The sequence below is a fragment of the Manis pentadactyla genome, chromosome 2, assembly GCF_030020395.1.
Source record: "Manis pentadactyla isolate mManPen7 chromosome 2, mManPen7.hap1, whole genome shotgun sequence".
In the NCBI taxonomy this organism is placed as follows: Eukaryota; Metazoa; Chordata; class Mammalia; order Pholidota; family Manidae; genus Manis; species Manis pentadactyla.
Genome location: NC_080020.1, coordinates 36,285,376 through 36,303,995, shown reverse-complemented (window position 1 = coordinate 36,303,995; position 18,620 = coordinate 36,285,376). Strand labels below are relative to the sequence as shown.

The following is an 18,620-nucleotide window of genomic DNA, read 5'->3' as shown; positions in this document are numbered from 1 at the left end:
GTCGTTCAAACCTCTAATAATTGAGTTATTGCCATTTCTGGTCTTAGAAGTAAAAGATACCTTGAAAACGATAAGGTCTAATATTCTTAATATATGGTTTACTAAACTATAGTGTAGGATTAATGTTTTGCATAAGAAAACAGAACTATTTGTGAGATCTTGAACCAGAACCCAGTTTTCCTCAACCTTCAGTCTAAAACTTTATTTCCATTTTTCTATATTAATTGTTTTTATTTTAATTTTTCTAGTTGAAGGTATAGTTTTTGCCCCATACCATTACTAGTTTTGAGTTTTAAACACACAGCAACTGCAGTTCAAATATTGTGTTATTTCTTACATCAATCACATTATTATCTATGTTCCTTGAATTATGTTTTATGTAATGATTAGGATAACACCTCCAAAATAATTTCAGAGAAGAACTTTCCATCTTAGAATGGATCACACTTACTGATATATAATAATAGCTCTGATCTTGAGTAAAAAAAGAATGAATATAGAGTGTAAACTAAAAAACTATCACAAAAATATCACTTTTGTACTTTCTATTTAATATGTTTTTGGCTTCACTATTGTGTGTTTATGTTACTGATCAATCTGAGAAAAATAGTAACATTTGAAAACAACATTCATTTATTTGACGGGAGCAAGAAGTATAATGAAAGTATTTCAAAAATAAACTATTGTTTATTAATTTTATGTCAGCAAAATTCCATGGCCATTTTTCTAATAAAATTTTAACAACACTATTATAACTAAAAGCTATTTGTAATATTAAATATATGAAATGCACCTCTACCAAATAATATTTCATTTTTCTTTATTCAACCTTAATAACATGCAGATGGAGGATTTACTCTCCTTTGGCAAAACTAAACATCTTATTAGTTTTTTAAATCAAATTTTGAATAAGCTCTAGTCTCCAGGATGTCCCATTAACAGATGACAGCAGTAAAGCTAGAACAGTTTTCTGAATACAATTATTTATAAGAACTTGTCTCAAAACCAACTGCTAACTAAGCATGTATCTTTCAAGGATATTGGAAGGTCATCTTGATGAAGGTGGAAAAGAAATGCTAGCACACCTTAATTTGTGAGGAGGGCCTGATCAAAGAGTCTAAGGAAGAAAGCAATAAAATAAGAAGGGGGAAAAGATGAGACGAGGTGACATGATATAATGCAATGAGACTGTTAACCTGATTCCAGAATATGGAGCTGACTATCACCTTTACCTGCTTTCCCCCTGTTTTTACAGCTAACGTTAAATTCAGGAAATTCTTTTTTCCCTTGGTTTTATCTTATAAATGTTGTTTTCACCAATTGTTTGCATTGGAAAAGAAATGCCAAAATAGATTTTTCCCTTTTTCCCAGAAAACCAGTTCTGCTGTCCCTACTGGAATGGTAATCTTTCTTTTATGTGATTTTCTAATCAGGTTATTCTTCTTTACTTCTAATTTCTTATTTCCAATTGTAATTGTCAGAAAATAACTCTAAGATCAAGATCAAGATTATTTACTGCTATTAAATACTCAAACCAAAGTAATGTTTCCTAAACTGCATATATAATTTGAAGAGAAATGTCAGTTACAGTACCTGATTCCATATGAACCACTATATAACAAAACACTGTGCACTATCTCCATCTACAGGTCATTACAATAGTAACACTTCATATAATTTTTCTAAAGCAGTGAAGAACTCCTTGAATTAAGAGTATCTGGCAATAATGCATTTCTTGTTCTTCTGGCAGTTATTATTTATCACATACAAGAGCAAAAAACAAAAACAGACAACTTCTCAATTTCAAAAAAATCCTAAATTCATATCTTTCCAGACTATTCCATCTCTCTGCCTTAACTCACAAGGGTTCCTTTTCCATTTCATTTTGAAGAATCTTAGGTTTTTATAATATATCTAAGGCTTATGGGCCAGAGGAGTAGGCTATGCAAAAAATATAAAAGCAAATAAAGATGAATCAGAAATATTTGGTCATTTATATTGCTGCTACTTTAATATGTTTATATGACTGATTGAATCATTAGCAACTACTGTAAGTGTAGTTAACCATATTATTAAATTTTTCTTATAACTTGTCTCTAAGGTATTTGCACTTAAAGAGATGTTCAATTTTATCTAATATCTCAAATATCTGTTTGGTGTATTCTACCTCTATTTGTTATAGAAATAATGGTTTCAAAACATAGTATACACATGCATTTTTAGAGACTTACGACTTTCAAATTACAGATACTATTTTAAACTTTCTACTTTCATATAGTTACAGGATACTTTATGATCTTTACAGTTGGCTAGAAATTTTCTTGTTAGAAAATCAACTCACACAGTACAAGATCAATTGGGGTAACTTTTTCTATGAATTAGGAAACCACATGTTCTGTTCAGTTACAACTGAACAGTGAAAAGTTCAATTTAAGATTAAATAGTTGAATTAATGCATTTCTTAACAATAGCGTGTTAAGTGTATTCTAACTGACATGCAAATAAGATGATTATTTTCTCATACTGCTCTTCTTTATTCTTAGCTGGAATTTTATTGCAGTTAAGTTTTTGAATTCCCTTAGTCATGAACTCATCCAAGGACAATTATCTTCCCCCTGAAAGAATAAATGAAAAGTTACAGAAATTCTCATGCAGTTTTAAAATAGTGTCCCCACCTTCTTCCAGTCAATGTGCTCAGAAGGAGGGTCCAGGCCCAAAGATAGTCAGAGAGACCCGGACTTTTCTTCATCGCGGGCTTGTGCAGCTGAAAAGTAGAACAAGTAGAGATCAATGTCTCTTGCAAGAAACATCAGGTTATAACCACTAGGGCTGACTGAGGCAGTTCAGATGAACGTTTTGAAGTCAGGAAATGACCTCACTGGGATATGACACCTCATTGGAAGCAGTGGAAACCTGGACCATCCATTCTCCACTTTCCCTTCCATTTTTCCATTCAGAAATCTACCAGTGTCTTAAATTCTCCTGTAAAGGAATACAAGTTAAAATGCTTTCAGGTAACAATATTGCTCAACATAAAAGCTGTGAGTTGTTTTTTTTTCCTCTAGGTTTTATATTTCCAGTATAGTTTCAATTACTCTTTTCTTGTTGTTTATCATCTGAAAATTTTGACCTTTCTGATTTGAGTTCCCACAATCGAACTGTGCATTAACATCTTTAAACTGGTGTCTGTAAAAGGGAGATGTTTAGGGGCTGAAATGGGATAGGTTAATATGCTTTGATGACTGAATTCATCTTTGAATTCTGGATGTACCTTGATTCAGAAGCAACTGTATTGATATTAAAAAAAAAAAAGGAACACACTGTTGAATGCCAAAGTCGTGCTTATATTCTCTGTCTGTGATTGCCTTGTTAAATATGCTCACTAATGCTTCTGGGAGGCTAAAGGACACACTTTATAGTCAAACCATGTGCTCATCTCTCTCACACATACAAACCGCACCACACAAATGCACACAAACCTGCCCACATATATCTTTTAAGCCCTCTCAAATTCTACCAGGTTGCTGCTAGAAAATGTTGCCTCTTAAACAGTTGGAAGCTGAAGTGCTTTGCTTTGCATGAATAAGGGAATCTTTTCCCTCCTCTTAGATAAAGTGCAATCAATCACCATCTGATTGTTGAATTTAGACTAGGTAGTGGGATGCTGGAGGAATGCAGAAGTATGGAAAGCTTAGGAAATTTTTAAAAACTGTCATGTTGTGGAGTCGATTTTTAAAAATTAATGCACTACCTGGTTAAGGAGCAGATATGGTACCACTTTTTTAAATGTGATATAATGAATTGCAGTCATAATATGAGAGATGTTCAGGTGTTTGTTAGTACTTCCTTGAATCTATACTCCTTAGTAGGGTCAGTGATTAATGGATTGCTAGTCTTTTAAAGCATATTTTTCATTAAATACTCTTAAATACTCTATAGTTTAATGTGGTATGCCTTTAAATACATCTACACCAATTCTTTCCACTCTCTCGGGAATCATTTATATCAGTAAAACCATTACAAACAGGCATGTAAGCAATGAAACATAATTAATGTGTTTAGAGTGAAATGGTCTATATCTAGAGATAGGAACTCAGAACTTCATACTTTTTACTTAATTTAATGACTGTTTTTGACATAGACAAGTTGAATAGGATAATAAATGTTGGATGATATTGGATACATATTAGATAAATATCATGTTAAAATATTGCATCTAAACTGTACAATTATAACTCACCCTATTATTAATCTTCAACATCTGTTATGAAGGAATTTTGTTGGTCTTTATAAAAAGAGGGGGGTAATTCCTGAAGGGGTAAATGAAACAAAACAAAACCCCTAAGGCAAGGTACCATAGCTTTTTGTCCTCCTCTGACATTTCCAAAAGAGAAAAACAAATCTATCATGGCACTTGAGTTGTTGAGGAAGAAAGTTTCTTGCATATACAAACATACTACTTCACAAGAAATGCTAAGCCACCTCCTTACCCCTTTCCATCTTCAACATCCCCCCACCAAACACCCACATCCCATGCCACCCATATCAAGTAAGTTGAGTTTTTCATGTTCAGAGTGGGAGAGACCCCTACACCAGAGGGCATTTCAGCAGTGTGCACTGAGAAGAGGCATTTCTGCAGCCAGAATTAGAGTGCCTTCCCTAGATGGAACACTGAGACAGGTTTGCTGTCCCAGCATCTTAACTTTAGAGGATGCCCCCAATGCCCCTCCCCACCTCATCCCAGCTCCTTCTTGCAAAAAAAAAAAAAAAAAAAGACCACACCATGTCACCATCCACCCCACGAAATAAATGCTATTCTGCTTAAGAAAGGGGGAAAGAAAAAAGAGAGGCCAAAAAAAAATAAATAATGTTCCTCTACGGTTGCGGTTTTCACCCTGAAAGAAAAACATTCGTTGTACCTGCTACGGGATCAGGCTCTTGTCCTGTTCCCTCTTTCTCCTTTTTGTTCAGCATTTTTGTCTCTCCAGCTAGGAAAAGCCACGTTCAAAGCCTAATGTGTTGCGGTCCGAAGCCGCACTTACCTCGGGCCCCCTCTGGGCACAGGATCGCTCAAGACCCGGGAAAAGTCTGCGAGAGAAAATCGTGGAGAGCCTGGAGCCGGCGCGAGTCGTCCGCGAGTCCGGCGCGCCGAGAGCGGAGGGGCGTCCTCGCGCTGCCTCGCACTCACTCGGTCTGAGCCATCATGGACTCTGCGTGCTCCTTCGCTGAAGATTTCACACCCAAATTTGCTTCCCAATATCCAATCTGCAGCTATACAACAAAAGATTTCTCTTTACCAAGACAGTAGTAATACGTCCCAGGGCAAACCGGATGTGAAATAGGCGGTGACTTCATGCCAGAGAGATTTTATTTTAGAAAGGAAGGTGGTACCAGCCTCTGGATCTCGAGACCAATCCGCCCATTTTTTATATGCAGCACAATTTAACTTGCACCGCTCTGGCCCTAATCCCCTTCTCTCTAGCTGCAGACTCAAATCCTTCCACAATCTGCTGCAAGCTTTCCTTTTTTTTGGCGGGGGGGAGTTAAATGGGGGAAGGGTAGAAAGGGTTAGAAACGCAGGCTATACTCAGAATCTTCTACACTTTCAATTTATGATCACTCTTATTTTAAGGTTGCCTATTAAAAATACAACTGATCGGTATAACTATTCCACCTTTGATCAAACATTTAACCACTGAATGCATAATGAATGAATACAAGCTGTGAAAGATGCAGGGTTACACGTGTGGAGAGCGCACTCTCCTCTCGCCTGTCTCGCTCGCACGCACTCCCACACAAACACGTCTGAGTCCCTGTGTCTTGCAGAGTCACGAATGGTGAAGGATGGCAGGGAAGAGTTCTGGCCAGTAGGGACTCGGCCCCCGGTTTAGAGAATCCTCCGCAACTTCACAGGTTGTGAGCGCTTTCCACCCCACCTTAGGCGGTAGCTTAGAGGACAGCAAGAACGGGCTCCAGCACCGGGATTTTAATCTTTGGAGGTAACTGTTTATGTTGTAATGGAGAAAACACAGGCTCCTTTGAATATGAATTGCTCTGGGTTCCCAGGACGAGAAGTATTTAACTTTAAATAAATCACCCAGATCATTTCTAGGTTTGAGGGTCATATCTCCATTTCCGGAATCATTCCTTTGCCCCGAACTCCCTCATTCTCAGGATTAAGAAAATGGGAGACAAGGAGAAATTAACAAAAATATTCTTAGAAGTAAAGACATAACCCTCTTCTACTTTTTTTCTTTGCCCTTTCGTTACCTTTCCTGGTGGCTCTCTACCCACGAATATACACTTAGGGAAGGAGGGTGTGTTTCGACGTCAGTCTAACTAATTTCCAAGGAATCAGGGACTGTAGTTTTCTTCTCGGATTTTGTGAATGGGTGTTCAGGGCAGAGAGAACGGGGATGGGTGCTGCCTTCCTGGGAGCGCTTACTGAAATGACCTGAAGCCATGGGAGCTGTCCGTTCAGCACTTTCTCTCAGACTGGGTAGGAGGTGCTGAAAAGACAGGATGCTTCCATGTAATGCTTCTGGTAAGTGAGAACAGAACTTTAGCGAGCTCCCTAGCCATTTTCTCCAGGGACTTGTAGCAGAGGACACGGTTGGGATAGGGGCGGAGCTTGGCCAAGGGAAGGAAAAAAAACCTAAATGGCCAGTCCATACCACTCATGGGTTTGCATCTGCAAGATTTCTGCGACCTTGTGCTGCAATACAATCAACTTACATGATTAAAATTTAAGACAGGTGCTAGAAATGATAAGGAATATAAAATTGAAGACCACATTCAGAGTTGGGTTTGGTTAACTTCTTAGTTTTGAAAGGGAAGTGTTAGTGGGAAATGATTTTAGAAATAAATCTTCAAGGAAGAGAGATTTGAAGATCTTATGGTACCCCTGTTTCCTGGTGGTAGTTGCCTGTTCTATTCAGACATAACAAATGTCAGTGTATTCTTAAAGATATCCACTTAAGAAACATCATAGCTCCTCTTTGTGACATTACGCAATTCTTATTTATTTTCTTATTCATCAATTCACTTATTTATTGAGCAATTCTGAGAATAAAACTAAGTTTAGTAAGGTTTTGAAACTTTGGGTTAACCATTAGTAACATTATTTTATTACATAACAATATATAATGCAATTCCATAGTTTTGTTTTGATTCAACAAAGACTAATAGTCCTAAAACTATGATCTTTTACTCTTTTTTTTCCTCCTGGTCAACGTGTCAGAGCTCCTTTTACTCTCCTCTACAAATGGAGAAAATCTTTATAAATCTACAATGAATGACATACAACCAAAGCATCCTGATAGTGGTTTTTCCAAGCAGTAACTAAACCTTTATCATTTGAACAGTAATCTCTGAGAACAATGTCAATCACTTCTTGCTTCAGTCTAAATGTGTTATGTGACTATCCAACAGGACATAGTTATACAGCATTTCCACACATTTTTAAACAAAGTTCTATAAATAATTATTTGGTTTATCTTAAAATTATAGCACACATAAGGAAATGTCCACATTATGATTCTCTACTTAAAATACCACAATACTCACAAGGTACTTTTTGCTAGATTATATATATGTAATTTATTTGTGGACATGTATATTTTTGATAAATAAATTATGGGTGTTTAAAATAATTTATTCCAAAAACAGTGATTGTAACTCTAGATTACGAACGTTTTTATTATTTCCCATCTAAGGTGTTATTACATATACACATAACGACAAGGGAATTAAATATAAGAAATTAATAGCAAGGAAATGTCTTATTACACTGAACCTTTTAGATAATTGTTGACATTCTAGTTTTTCTTTCAGTGAAGGGAATAAATCCCTTCAAAGTGTGTGTGCATCTGGTTTGAAGTAAGTCATTGAAATAATAATAACCATGATGCTCAATATCTTGAAGTTTGCTTGGTTTGAAGTAATGTGCTAATCAATTTGGATAAATAATTCAATTTAATTCTCAAAACATGGCTGTGAGAGAGGGTCTTAATATCCCTGTCTTACAAATCATTCAATAAATTATGGGTTAGAGAGAGTGAGAGGTTTGCACAAGGTCACCCAGCGAGTGTGTTCATGCTAGAAGGCAAACCCAGATCTCCTGATTTCAAAGCTTATTTTCTTAACCACACTTTTCTGTTACTTTTTTCCTTACTATGTGGTTGTGAGCTCATGTTAAAATATGTTTTATTCATTTTATATCTGTTTGGCCACTTAATATCAGTCATAAAACCTACTTCTGAGTTTTTTTAAACATTTATTCAAGACAAGATTTTTTCTTTTAATGTTCTAGTGCATCCAACTGTAACATAGTTTCAGGTTTACTTCAGGATTTCAGAGTTTTCTGCTATTTTCTTTCTGTCTTATGAGCTAGTCACAAAGGACCTCCAAACAGTCACTAGCACTGGACAGAGGAATTTAAGGTCAAACCTAGGACCATGCATCCTGGGGAGGCCTAAGAGCTCTATTTCCATGTGGCAGTCTGGTACATTCTGCTTTCTCTGTCAATTTTAAATGGCAGGAAGCCCTGACCTAATTGAAGAAGTGGTACTGATTCTTTTCAACAGAAACGTTTTTACTTTCTCCAACTAAATGTGAACCGAATGAGAAAAAAAATAGCCAGTGTTCTCAGTAATTCAGTGTGGCTTTTTATCATTTACAAAATAATTTGGGGTGAGGAGGAAGAGACAAGTAAAAATAATAAAATATCAAATAAGCTTCAGCTGAAATCTGGAATAAAGTGGTCTTTTAAAATATGTTTGCATGGCTCAGATATACACATTAAAAGTATATTTCAATTATGTTAACATACTGTGGGACATGGTTATCAATCTGCAGTATTAAATATACAGGTTGCAGTTAAACATGATTCATATACATTTATGTATATATACTTGGATATTTTTATGGAATATTTAGACTCACTAAACTAGTTCCCTCTTCTAATTTCCTTGTATACTATACAGACCATCTCATTAATGAACTACCCTAGCACATCCAGAGGGCTATACCTTCTTTTGTAATTGGTATTGAAATAATAGTTTAGTTGAGAAAAAGAAAAGAACAGTGATTTAAGTAAGTAATAGAGTAATTTCTGTACCTTAACTTAGATACTTTTATCATCTGGGTTACTCAGACCAATTCTTTATCCCAGGCTGAAAGGCTAGTTTTACATCTTAGCATAGTGAGGGACATGGTAAGTACAGTAAAACCAAAACCAAAATATTCTTATATTTGTCATAATTGTTTGGCACTCCAAAGGGACTTGGAATTGTTTACCCTAACCACTTCGGCAGATCGCAGAAATTACACAATTTTTCCTGTGATCTTTGTAGGAGTGGAACCCAGGTTAGCAAGTCTAGTAAACAGTCATACATGGGTATATATCTGAAATCACTGACACGTAATAGCTGTGTGACCTCTGGTACATTGCTTAACTTTTCTGAACTTCATTTTATGAAGTTAAAATAAGGTAATGTTTTAATTCAGATAATGTTAAATTATATTAAAGTGTTAAACAATGAAGTAAACTTTTAAAACAAGGTGGCATAATGTGGGAGAAGAAATGTGAATCACAAAGTCCTCTTGTATAACACCTAACAGGCATCCAGTGAATGCCAATTTCCTTCTCTCCCATCTCAACACAAATTCACTATTTTTCAAGCATTTTAGTGCAATCTCTACAGCAAGTTCATGTAAGTCATAATACTGATTGTATTATACACACTTTGCGTAAGTTTAATTGAAACATAAAATTATTATGAGACAAGATATTACAAGTTAGCTGATACACCATCTTAATCGTAGGCCCACATTGTCATTTCTATGGTGTTCTGAGACTTTCTCTCAATACACCTGCCTTAGGCCTAGAGTATTTTACATATACTCCAAACCAGAAAGATTTTAGGGGAAAATGCTCCAAGACAGAGCCAACCACAGCATGTGTTTCAACAGCAACTTTTATAGTCAGTCATAGACTCTCCAAGAATTACATTTCACAACAGTATTTTTCCATAAGATTTAAAATGGACCCAACTAGTACCTATCAAGAAAATACACACACACACACACACACACACACACACACACGTATGAAAACTAGACTCTATTTAATGGTCATGTAAATAGGACACTACCCAATTTTCTTCCATGGCAATTTTCAGTTTATCAGCAACTTAAATGTAACCCAGATTCACCCATTTTCTTTCAAAGTCTTTTCTTTTCACAGATGTCGAACACATTTATCCAAGCAGGAAAATGCAGATTTATTCAGAGTTAAAAGAACTGATGATAAGATTAGCTGAAAGAAAATATTTATTTTAAAATACCAAATAAATATCAATAATTTTTGATACTTTGAAGAAGGAGTTTAGACTCTTTAGATTCTTTTGACAATGTGAACATTGTAATGTAAATAAGCAGGGGGGTAAGAAAATGAGCATATCTTATTAAAATGCTGTCACAATGATAGGCTAGATATTTTAAATTCTGTATCCTACATGATTGAGGAAACATGAATTCTCTATTTTTATGGCAAAATTAAGGCATTCAGGAGGTATATGTGTTTCTGTCAGTAAATTTTAAGTGTGTGTATGCATACACATAGTCTCTGCATGCATTCCTTTAAACCATTAGAATGTTTATTTATCCCTATTTTTCTTTCTTTAGGTGAACATAGTGAATAGATATTCAATCAGTATCATTTATTAAGTATCTAGCATGCAGAAAGGAAAAATAAATATCTGAGTTTCAGAATCAATTTAGAGAGATCACTTATCAGAAATAATTGAAAAAAAAACAATAAACATGTCGGTACCAAGAAACTGCATTTGCTTTACGCAGTCTTCTGGCATGATCAGGAATATGCCTCGTTTAGAATATCTGAGGCTTTTAATGTGGTTTCATTATCCTGTTGGGTAGTTGCATTTGCATATTAGTTTGAAATTATAAAACACTAAAAGTGACACAAACATTAAAGCAGCATTTAAAAAATCATTCATCATGCCCTGAATTGCCATAGGATTTGTAGAAATGATATGACATGGAAGGATTTACTAGAACAAAGATCAAGAATTAAGACACTAATGCTCCATCTGTTCAATAGCTCCCAATTCTTGATATTTACAATAGTTGTGCTCTGTGGGATGAAATGAAAACAAGTTTGTAGATATGGTGCATTTTATATAACAGTTGTTTGTAAATATATTCAAACATAACTAATGTCTTCATCTTAAATGTAGAAAATAGAAACAATTAGGTATTTTTTACCGCAATTTATAACTGAAGAATCTCTTAACCTAATCCATTTCCAAGTTTGCTTATAACATTCACCAAGCTTAATCTTAGAGAAATTTTAAAACCTCCAGTTTTATTACATATATGACTTTGGACAGGGGTAGAGAAGAACTAAAATGTTTTAAAGATGTGTAATAATAACTTTTGAGTAATTTATTTATAAAACAATAAGCCCAAGCAAATCTCAGAAATGTAAACTGTCCCCCACAAAAACGGGAGATTTGGCCTACTGAAAGCATTGTTCTGGAGGAGTAAAAGTATCCAATATCAGAAATGATATAGTCCAATAACCAACTTAACATAAAGAATCAAGATGACAAATGAAGATATATTTACTTGTTCTACACTTCAACTGCTTATAAAGATGACAGCACATTACTGCCTTTGAAAGATGTAAAGTGCAATTCTGAAAGCAACTGAGTGGGATTACGGTTTGTCCCTATTTACATTCAGTGTTAGAATTTCAACATAAAGTAGACCATTCTTAAATTTCACTTAAGGAGATAAGAGAATGAACTCCAAATACTATTCCTTTCCCCCATAAAAGAGATTTCCTACTTAATAGCTAAAATATACCAACCAGTGAACTGTTTTTTTTCCACCACATAATCTTTGCAATTGCATTCTCACAATAATGCTATTTACAGATAGAGAACCTAAGTTCAAAAAGAATAAGGGACTTTCCCAGAGACACATGGCTTATAAATCAGAGCCTGGGTTTCAACATATGGCTTTGTGGCTTCCACAAATTCATGATTTTCCAAAAATTCATGATTATAAGGTAAATGAAGGTAAGTCTCTTCCACATAGCTTGGGAATAGAAATGTTACGAGAGATTGATAAAAATGTTTTTTATTACAAATATTTGCAATCATAAGAAATGTAATTCTTATAAATTGAAAATTTTATAAATGTTTAGTATAAGCAAGCAGAACAACATACTTTCTTTCTCTGTCAAGTATTTACTGTTTGGCCACTTCTTTGAACTTCAGTTTATTTGTGCTAGAGTACGAATAATTTCATTTTACATGGAATAGTCATGTGATAATACCTGCAAAGTTCTTAATACATTAAAATATTTTAAATAATTGGTAGCTATAGCTATTATTAACACAGTCTTTACACTGTCACAATCTGTGATAACATGTAACTTTTCTTAGAACATTGCTTGGTTTTTCAAATATTGAAATTAAATTCTTATACATGCAACTAATTAAGCTAAGGCTTTGCAGTTGAACCAACTCACTCAGCCAAAATTTATCAAATACCACATTGACCTTTTGGGTTTTTTAATCATATAGCTATAACCTGAAGCAAGGAAGCTTTGTCTTTTGCAAGGAAAGTGGATTCATTTTTCCAGAAAAATCTAACTCAGCAGGGGTTAAGGCATAAGACATAAAATGCTTAAGGCCAAAGCAACTGCAAGACTCAACCATAACCCCACGACAGGAGATGAAAAATATTCTCTCCATCCAACTTCTATTCAACTATTTTGCCAATAAAACCATGTATGTTAATGTAAATATAGGATGGCTTAACATTGAAATCAGATAAAACAGAATACAAAGTAAGTGGGACAAAAATTAATAAATAAATAAGAGGTTAAAGAAAATTACCTACTCTTCCGATGCCTTATTCTTTTCTGACAACTGGAGTAGACATTGCTGAAGCAGGAAGCAGTTCAGAAGTTCTAGAAGGGAACACTGAAAGACAAACCACTTATTATGGATTCATTAAATTCTGAAATTGTAAAGGAACTTTTACTAGATAAAGAAAAGATCAGGGAAAACTCTTGTGGAGATTCATTTTTATGCCATGCTTTAATACTTATTTATTTGTGTGGGAATATTTCAATAGGGAAGTTCATTCTGTGATGAACCAAGTGAATCATTTCAATGTTTTGAACTTCAAATTAAAGACAAACATCAACTATTATTGAATTGAAAATCATACAAAATATTTTTTTGGCTTAAAATTTTTTATATAGACTGATTTGAGTCAAAAGTATGCTTTCCTAAACTATCAAAGTAGAATAAAGCCAGAAGTTAAAAACAGTGTTTGAAAAACAACTGAACTAGACATATTCTGTCCTTATTCTTTATTTTTAGCTATGTGAGCCATGTTAAAATACTATATAGTTACTCTTTGGGTGACCTTGAGACACTTGATACCTCTAGGAAAACTAGTTATTTCAGGGATTGAATTGTCCTAAGTTAGTCTGACAGCCATATGTTTAAATCATGATTTCAGTGCCTGGAGAAATTTTTGTCAGGCTCCCAAGCAAGTCAGCAAATTCAGGAGAATTGCCTTGTGGCTTTGGAAGAACATAGCTGGGAAGGTCAGTCAAGGTTCAGAAAGCCTTTGTCAACGTCTGAAGGAGGATGCAAACACAAGCCCCGTTCACAGACAGAGTAGCATCCATCTCCCATATATATGCTCATGGAAGGCCCCATAAATTTTGGGAAAAACATCCATCACAAAATGTGACCTCCTTTCTTCACATTTCCTAAAATCAATGTGTAATTTCACTCAAAAGATATATAAGAACAGAATAAAATAAAAAACAAAAATAGAAGATGGGCTATAACCTTTCTAGAGAAGAATTTGTGAGGCACCAGGACAATGAAAGAATAAAAAAGAAAAAACATTTTAGGGCTAAAGTTATTTAATTTGTATAGTAGTTTCTCTATTATAATGTATGTGTACAGGTAGAGAAAGTGTTGGTAAGATTTGAAATTGTAGTCCCCAATTTTATCATTCATCCCCTTTGAAATATCATGCTTACTCTAAAGCTGCAAAAAAAAAAACCCTTTTTTGAAACAATTGATTAAGACATATAGAGAAGCATAGTCTTCAGAGCTCAGCACATCAAATATCATGGAAAAAGAAAGCCTTATGTAAAACCTTTAAAACAATGACTCCTCCACAATATCAAGTAGTTACTTGTTAATGCCATTTTTACCTATGAGGCCTCAGTAACCACCTTTTGTACACACCATTTTTTCTATCTAGTTTCCAAAGCCAAATACCAACTTGGAGATCTCCTGACTTAACAGCATGCTCTATTTATGGACACACATGCTCAGGCTTACTAGTTCCACTTTCCTCATGCCCATTTGCAGAATTCATATCTATACCTATTACTGCCTTAAGAGTTCCCAGAATTTATTTCATACAAAATCTTTACAAATGTACTGAATAACCTAATTAGATTATTTTTAGAACTGGTTAAGTCAATTCCAAAGTTCTTCAGAAGGAGTAAATTTGACAAAATCACCAAGAATATTTTTGGGAAAAAAATCTAGACATAGGGATCGTTTCATCGGATATAAAAACATACATGAAGAGACTACAGTAAATAAACTCAACAGCTCTGACTCAGAAAGACTTGTACCACTTAAAAAACAATGAAGAACCCAGAAACTGACTCATGCATACCTGAGAAATCTTACATGAAAAGGTGGTATTCCAAATCAGTGTGAAGTAATTGATTATTTAACACATGAACCAGGATTATGAATTATACACTAAAATAAAGACAAACAAAAAAGACCCCTTATAATTAGACTTGCACCTCCAGCTGTAAATAAAAAAGTGGATTCCTGGTGAAAAAGCCAATAAATCAAATAAATCAATAACAAAAAACAGACAACTCACAGAAAAATGCATACAAAGGATGAAATGGTACACACTAAGGAGATTCCACTAATAGAAACATGGGAGCAGATATTCAACTGCAGGGAATTGCAAATTAAAACAATATGATATTATGGTTAACAGACTGATAAAACCTTTTAAAGGAATTGATAGAACTTAATGTTCTTCTGGATTGTTGAAAATAAAATTGTCTATCTGTTAGTATATATCAAATGATAAATACATACAAAACTTAAATCAGTAATCCTACTCCTAGGAATCCATTCTATAGATGTTTTGGTGCAAATATGGAAAAGTATCTGTAGACTGAGGTTTATTATAGAATCATCTGTAAATGTCTGAAACTAGAGGCATATTTAATGTCCCCAAACAGAGGAATGGTTGAGTTCATTTTGGTATATTACCATTATGAAATTACATAGTGTTTTTAGAAAATGAAGTACATTCTTACCCATTGATGCAAAAAGATTCTTGCAATGTATTGTTGCATCAAAAAGCAAGTATCTAAGTAGTATGATTCCTGTTTTGCAAAATACATATAAACAAGATAAAATATACATCTGAAATGCTATACATAAAACTGTCCACAGAAATCTTTTTATTTTATCCTTTCCATGTAATATGATTTTTTAGTTAGTATGTCTGTCTTCTGTAAAATTTTTTGTAAGAGAATATTGAAAAAAAAGAGAAAAGTATATGATTTAGATTTCTAGATACAGTAGAAACAAATCAATGACACTGGAGCTCACTTAAAACACAAGGAATCTGACTCCAGGTCTCTAGAGACACATTTGTTATTATAATTATCACCCTGGAAGAGTTGGATTCTCAAAATTGCTGAGATTTCATTCACTTCTCTTAGAAATTGAGGAGAAAGTGACAGCATAGTGCTAGAAACTCATACTCACTTTCTCTGTCTTCCTAATTATAAAGTCATCCAGGAGTAACACCTCCCTTCAGAAATAAGATACTTGGTTTAGAATCTCAGGCACTGCTCCACATAATGGGTTTATAGGTTTACTGTAAACTTAACAAATGATCAATAAATTGAGGCTGCCAATCAACTGAACAGATGTTGAGCATGAAAGATTCCCTAGTGTATGAATTGAGGCTGCCAATCAACTGAACAGATGTTGAGCATGAAAGACTCCCTGGTGTATGTTATAAATACCAGATCGTTTTTATAGTACTACAGTGTGGAGACTTACAGTTACTTCTCTTTTGTTTGTTTTGTTTCAGGCAGAATTCATCTTGTGCCTGCTAAATACCCTAGGGAGCATATGTTCAAGTATATTAGCATCACATTGATGGGACCCAGAGCTCTCCACCTAATTCTGTCTATAGGTTTTGGAACTCCTCACTAGTCACATAATTCTCATAGTCTGATTGTTAAATGGATCTCCTCTTATCCCTTATGTTGAAGGATGTGAAAGTCTGGCTGTGTAGTTTTACACAACAGTTACGTAAGTTGACAGCACCAAATCCCTACCAAGCATCTTTTTTCTCTCATATGGAAGGCTTTTTTCCCCCTCCCACATAGCCTCAGCAAGGAGAGTAAGTTTTAAAAAGGAGAGTAAATTTAAATGTCTCTATTTTCTTCATTCCCACCACTAAAAAATGTACCATCATAAGTCCAATGTTTATGGGATCATAAAAACATGTAGTTAACCTCATAGTCAAGAGAGAAGTGTTAACTCTGCTTTGTACAAAGGAACAAACAATTATTTTATGTATGAATATACCTTACATTTTTCTGTTTCCTATGGGTTGAAAATGCATCTTTCTATCTAAAAGATGAAAATATAGGACCCAGTCATTGATGAATAGATTTGCAGGATTTTATTTAAATACTTATAAGGTTAAAATTCTGATCCTTACATTTTACTATTGAGCCATGGTAAGTGATACTAGCATTTCTTATTTCTCACCTAGTTTGAATAGGACTGCATCACAAGAGTAGGTAAGCAAAGACAAACTTGATACTACTTCATTGTAGTATGGTACAGTGAAGTGTGGCAATCATCAGTCTCCAGCTTGGTTATAAAGAAGACAATTTCCCTTCTAATCTTGAGATCCAATGAAAGTAGAGGCTGAAGAGAGGTCTAAATGTGCAATTTTGAATGGGCAGAAAGATGGCAGAGAGGTTTCCTTCAAAATAAACTCAATGAAATAAGTATCCAAGTGGAGGTGTAACAGAGAAGTTTCAGGGAAACATAGGTCATGTCCTAGCTCAGCTGATTACTGAGCTGAGACATGTTACTTAAACTTGTCTTAATCTTAAATATCTTAAATGTAAATATCTCTGATTTTTTCACCTGAAAATTAGGAATAATAGCCACTCGAAATTTTTTTCTTATGAAGCCTAATGTGTTTTGCATGTCTCTTGTTGCAGTAATTAAGCAGGAAAATAATTTCCCTACATATTAGCCATACAACCCCTTATGCTAAGGGAAAAAGACCTTGCTGAACATTTTCAGAAACTTGGCAGCTCAGGAATTGGTACCTAGGCTTCTACTGGTCTAAAATATTCCTCTCGCAACACACACTCATCCCGATTGACTGATTACATTCTAAACTAAGGCAGGCTTATTCCCAACAGTAGAGTAATAGCCATGCTGATTAGGGATTTTCTGATTACTACAAACATCAATAACAATAATTCACATGAGGGGTTCTCCTTAGTGTAATCATGCTTTAACTTCTCCTGCTGGGATCATTATTTGTATATAATAAAATATATAAAGAGATATTGCATATAAAAGAATTATGGGAGGGTTAAAGAGTAAACAATAGCTGGCAAGTCCCTTCCTTCATGTTTAATAAACATTTACTTTGCACTAATTGGTTTGCTCATACACTGAGCACTTTCCATGTGGCTGGTGTTCCAGGTACCAGATATACTGACTATGATGGACCAAGTCCCACCTATCTTGCTGCATGCCTGCTAATAAGGAGACACAAATATAAATAGGTGAATAAATAAATATTTTAAAATTTCAGATGGTTACAAATGTTATAAAGCTAAATGAAAATGGTAATGTAATTAGGGTCAGTTTCTTTAATTAGGGTGGTTTGGGGAAGTCTTTCTGAAGTGAGAATTTTTGGTGCAAGGGCTGCCATGCAGAATATTGGGGAAAGAACATTCCAGAAGGATAGGGAAAGGGAGAGGGAGAGTTAGAAGGAGGTAAAAAAGTGGGTCAGGGGCGGGCAGCATGAGTAGAGGCATGGAGGCTTGAACAAGAAAAATAAAAGCAGTGTGGTTTGGAACATAATAAATGAGGGAAAGTGATAATGATGAATTTAGCATTTTGTGCAGGAATCAGATATTGGAAATTATAGACTACAGTAGGCAATCACATGAGGAGATGCTGTCTCTTTTCCTTTATGAAGTTAAATTGCCTCAATTTCCTCATTGTTTGAAAAAAGACACAACATTTTATTGATATCATGAGTATTCTGAAAATAAGGAATACATTTACACTGTGAAATGTAGGTATATGAATTTCTAGAAAAAATGAGAAAAAAATGCCTGTATATAGAAATTTCTGAAGAATAGAACTAAACATATTTTCAACCAACTACTACTATTACTATTACTACTAAAACACTAATATTTCTACTACTACTAAAAAAAATATATATATATAAAG

The 18,620-nt window shown here is 34.5% G+C and overlaps 1 protein-coding gene across 2 annotated transcripts in view; it reads right to left on the bottom strand.

Moving 5' to 3' along the window:
* GABRA1 (gamma-aminobutyric acid type A receptor subunit alpha1) overlaps positions 1 to 5,665 on the bottom strand; it is a 54,454-nt gene extending 48,789 nt beyond the window's left edge. Inside the window, exons 1-2 of one of the 2 annotated variants that reach the window (XM_036920196.2) lie at positions 5,043 to 5,665; positions 2,676 to 2,764 (exon numbers count right to left, since the gene is read on the bottom strand). In XM_036920196.2, coding sequence (XP_036776091.1) covers positions 2,676 to 2,749 — 74 coding nt within the window. In that variant the 5' untranslated portion in view covers positions 2,750 to 2,764; positions 5,043 to 5,665. Of the gene's footprint in view, positions 1 to 2,675; positions 2,765 to 4,919; positions 5,010 to 5,042 lie in introns of those variants that run through there. The other variant, XM_036920276.2, reaches the window with a different exon arrangement.
* Positions 5,666 to 18,620: the final 12,955 nt, after the last annotated feature.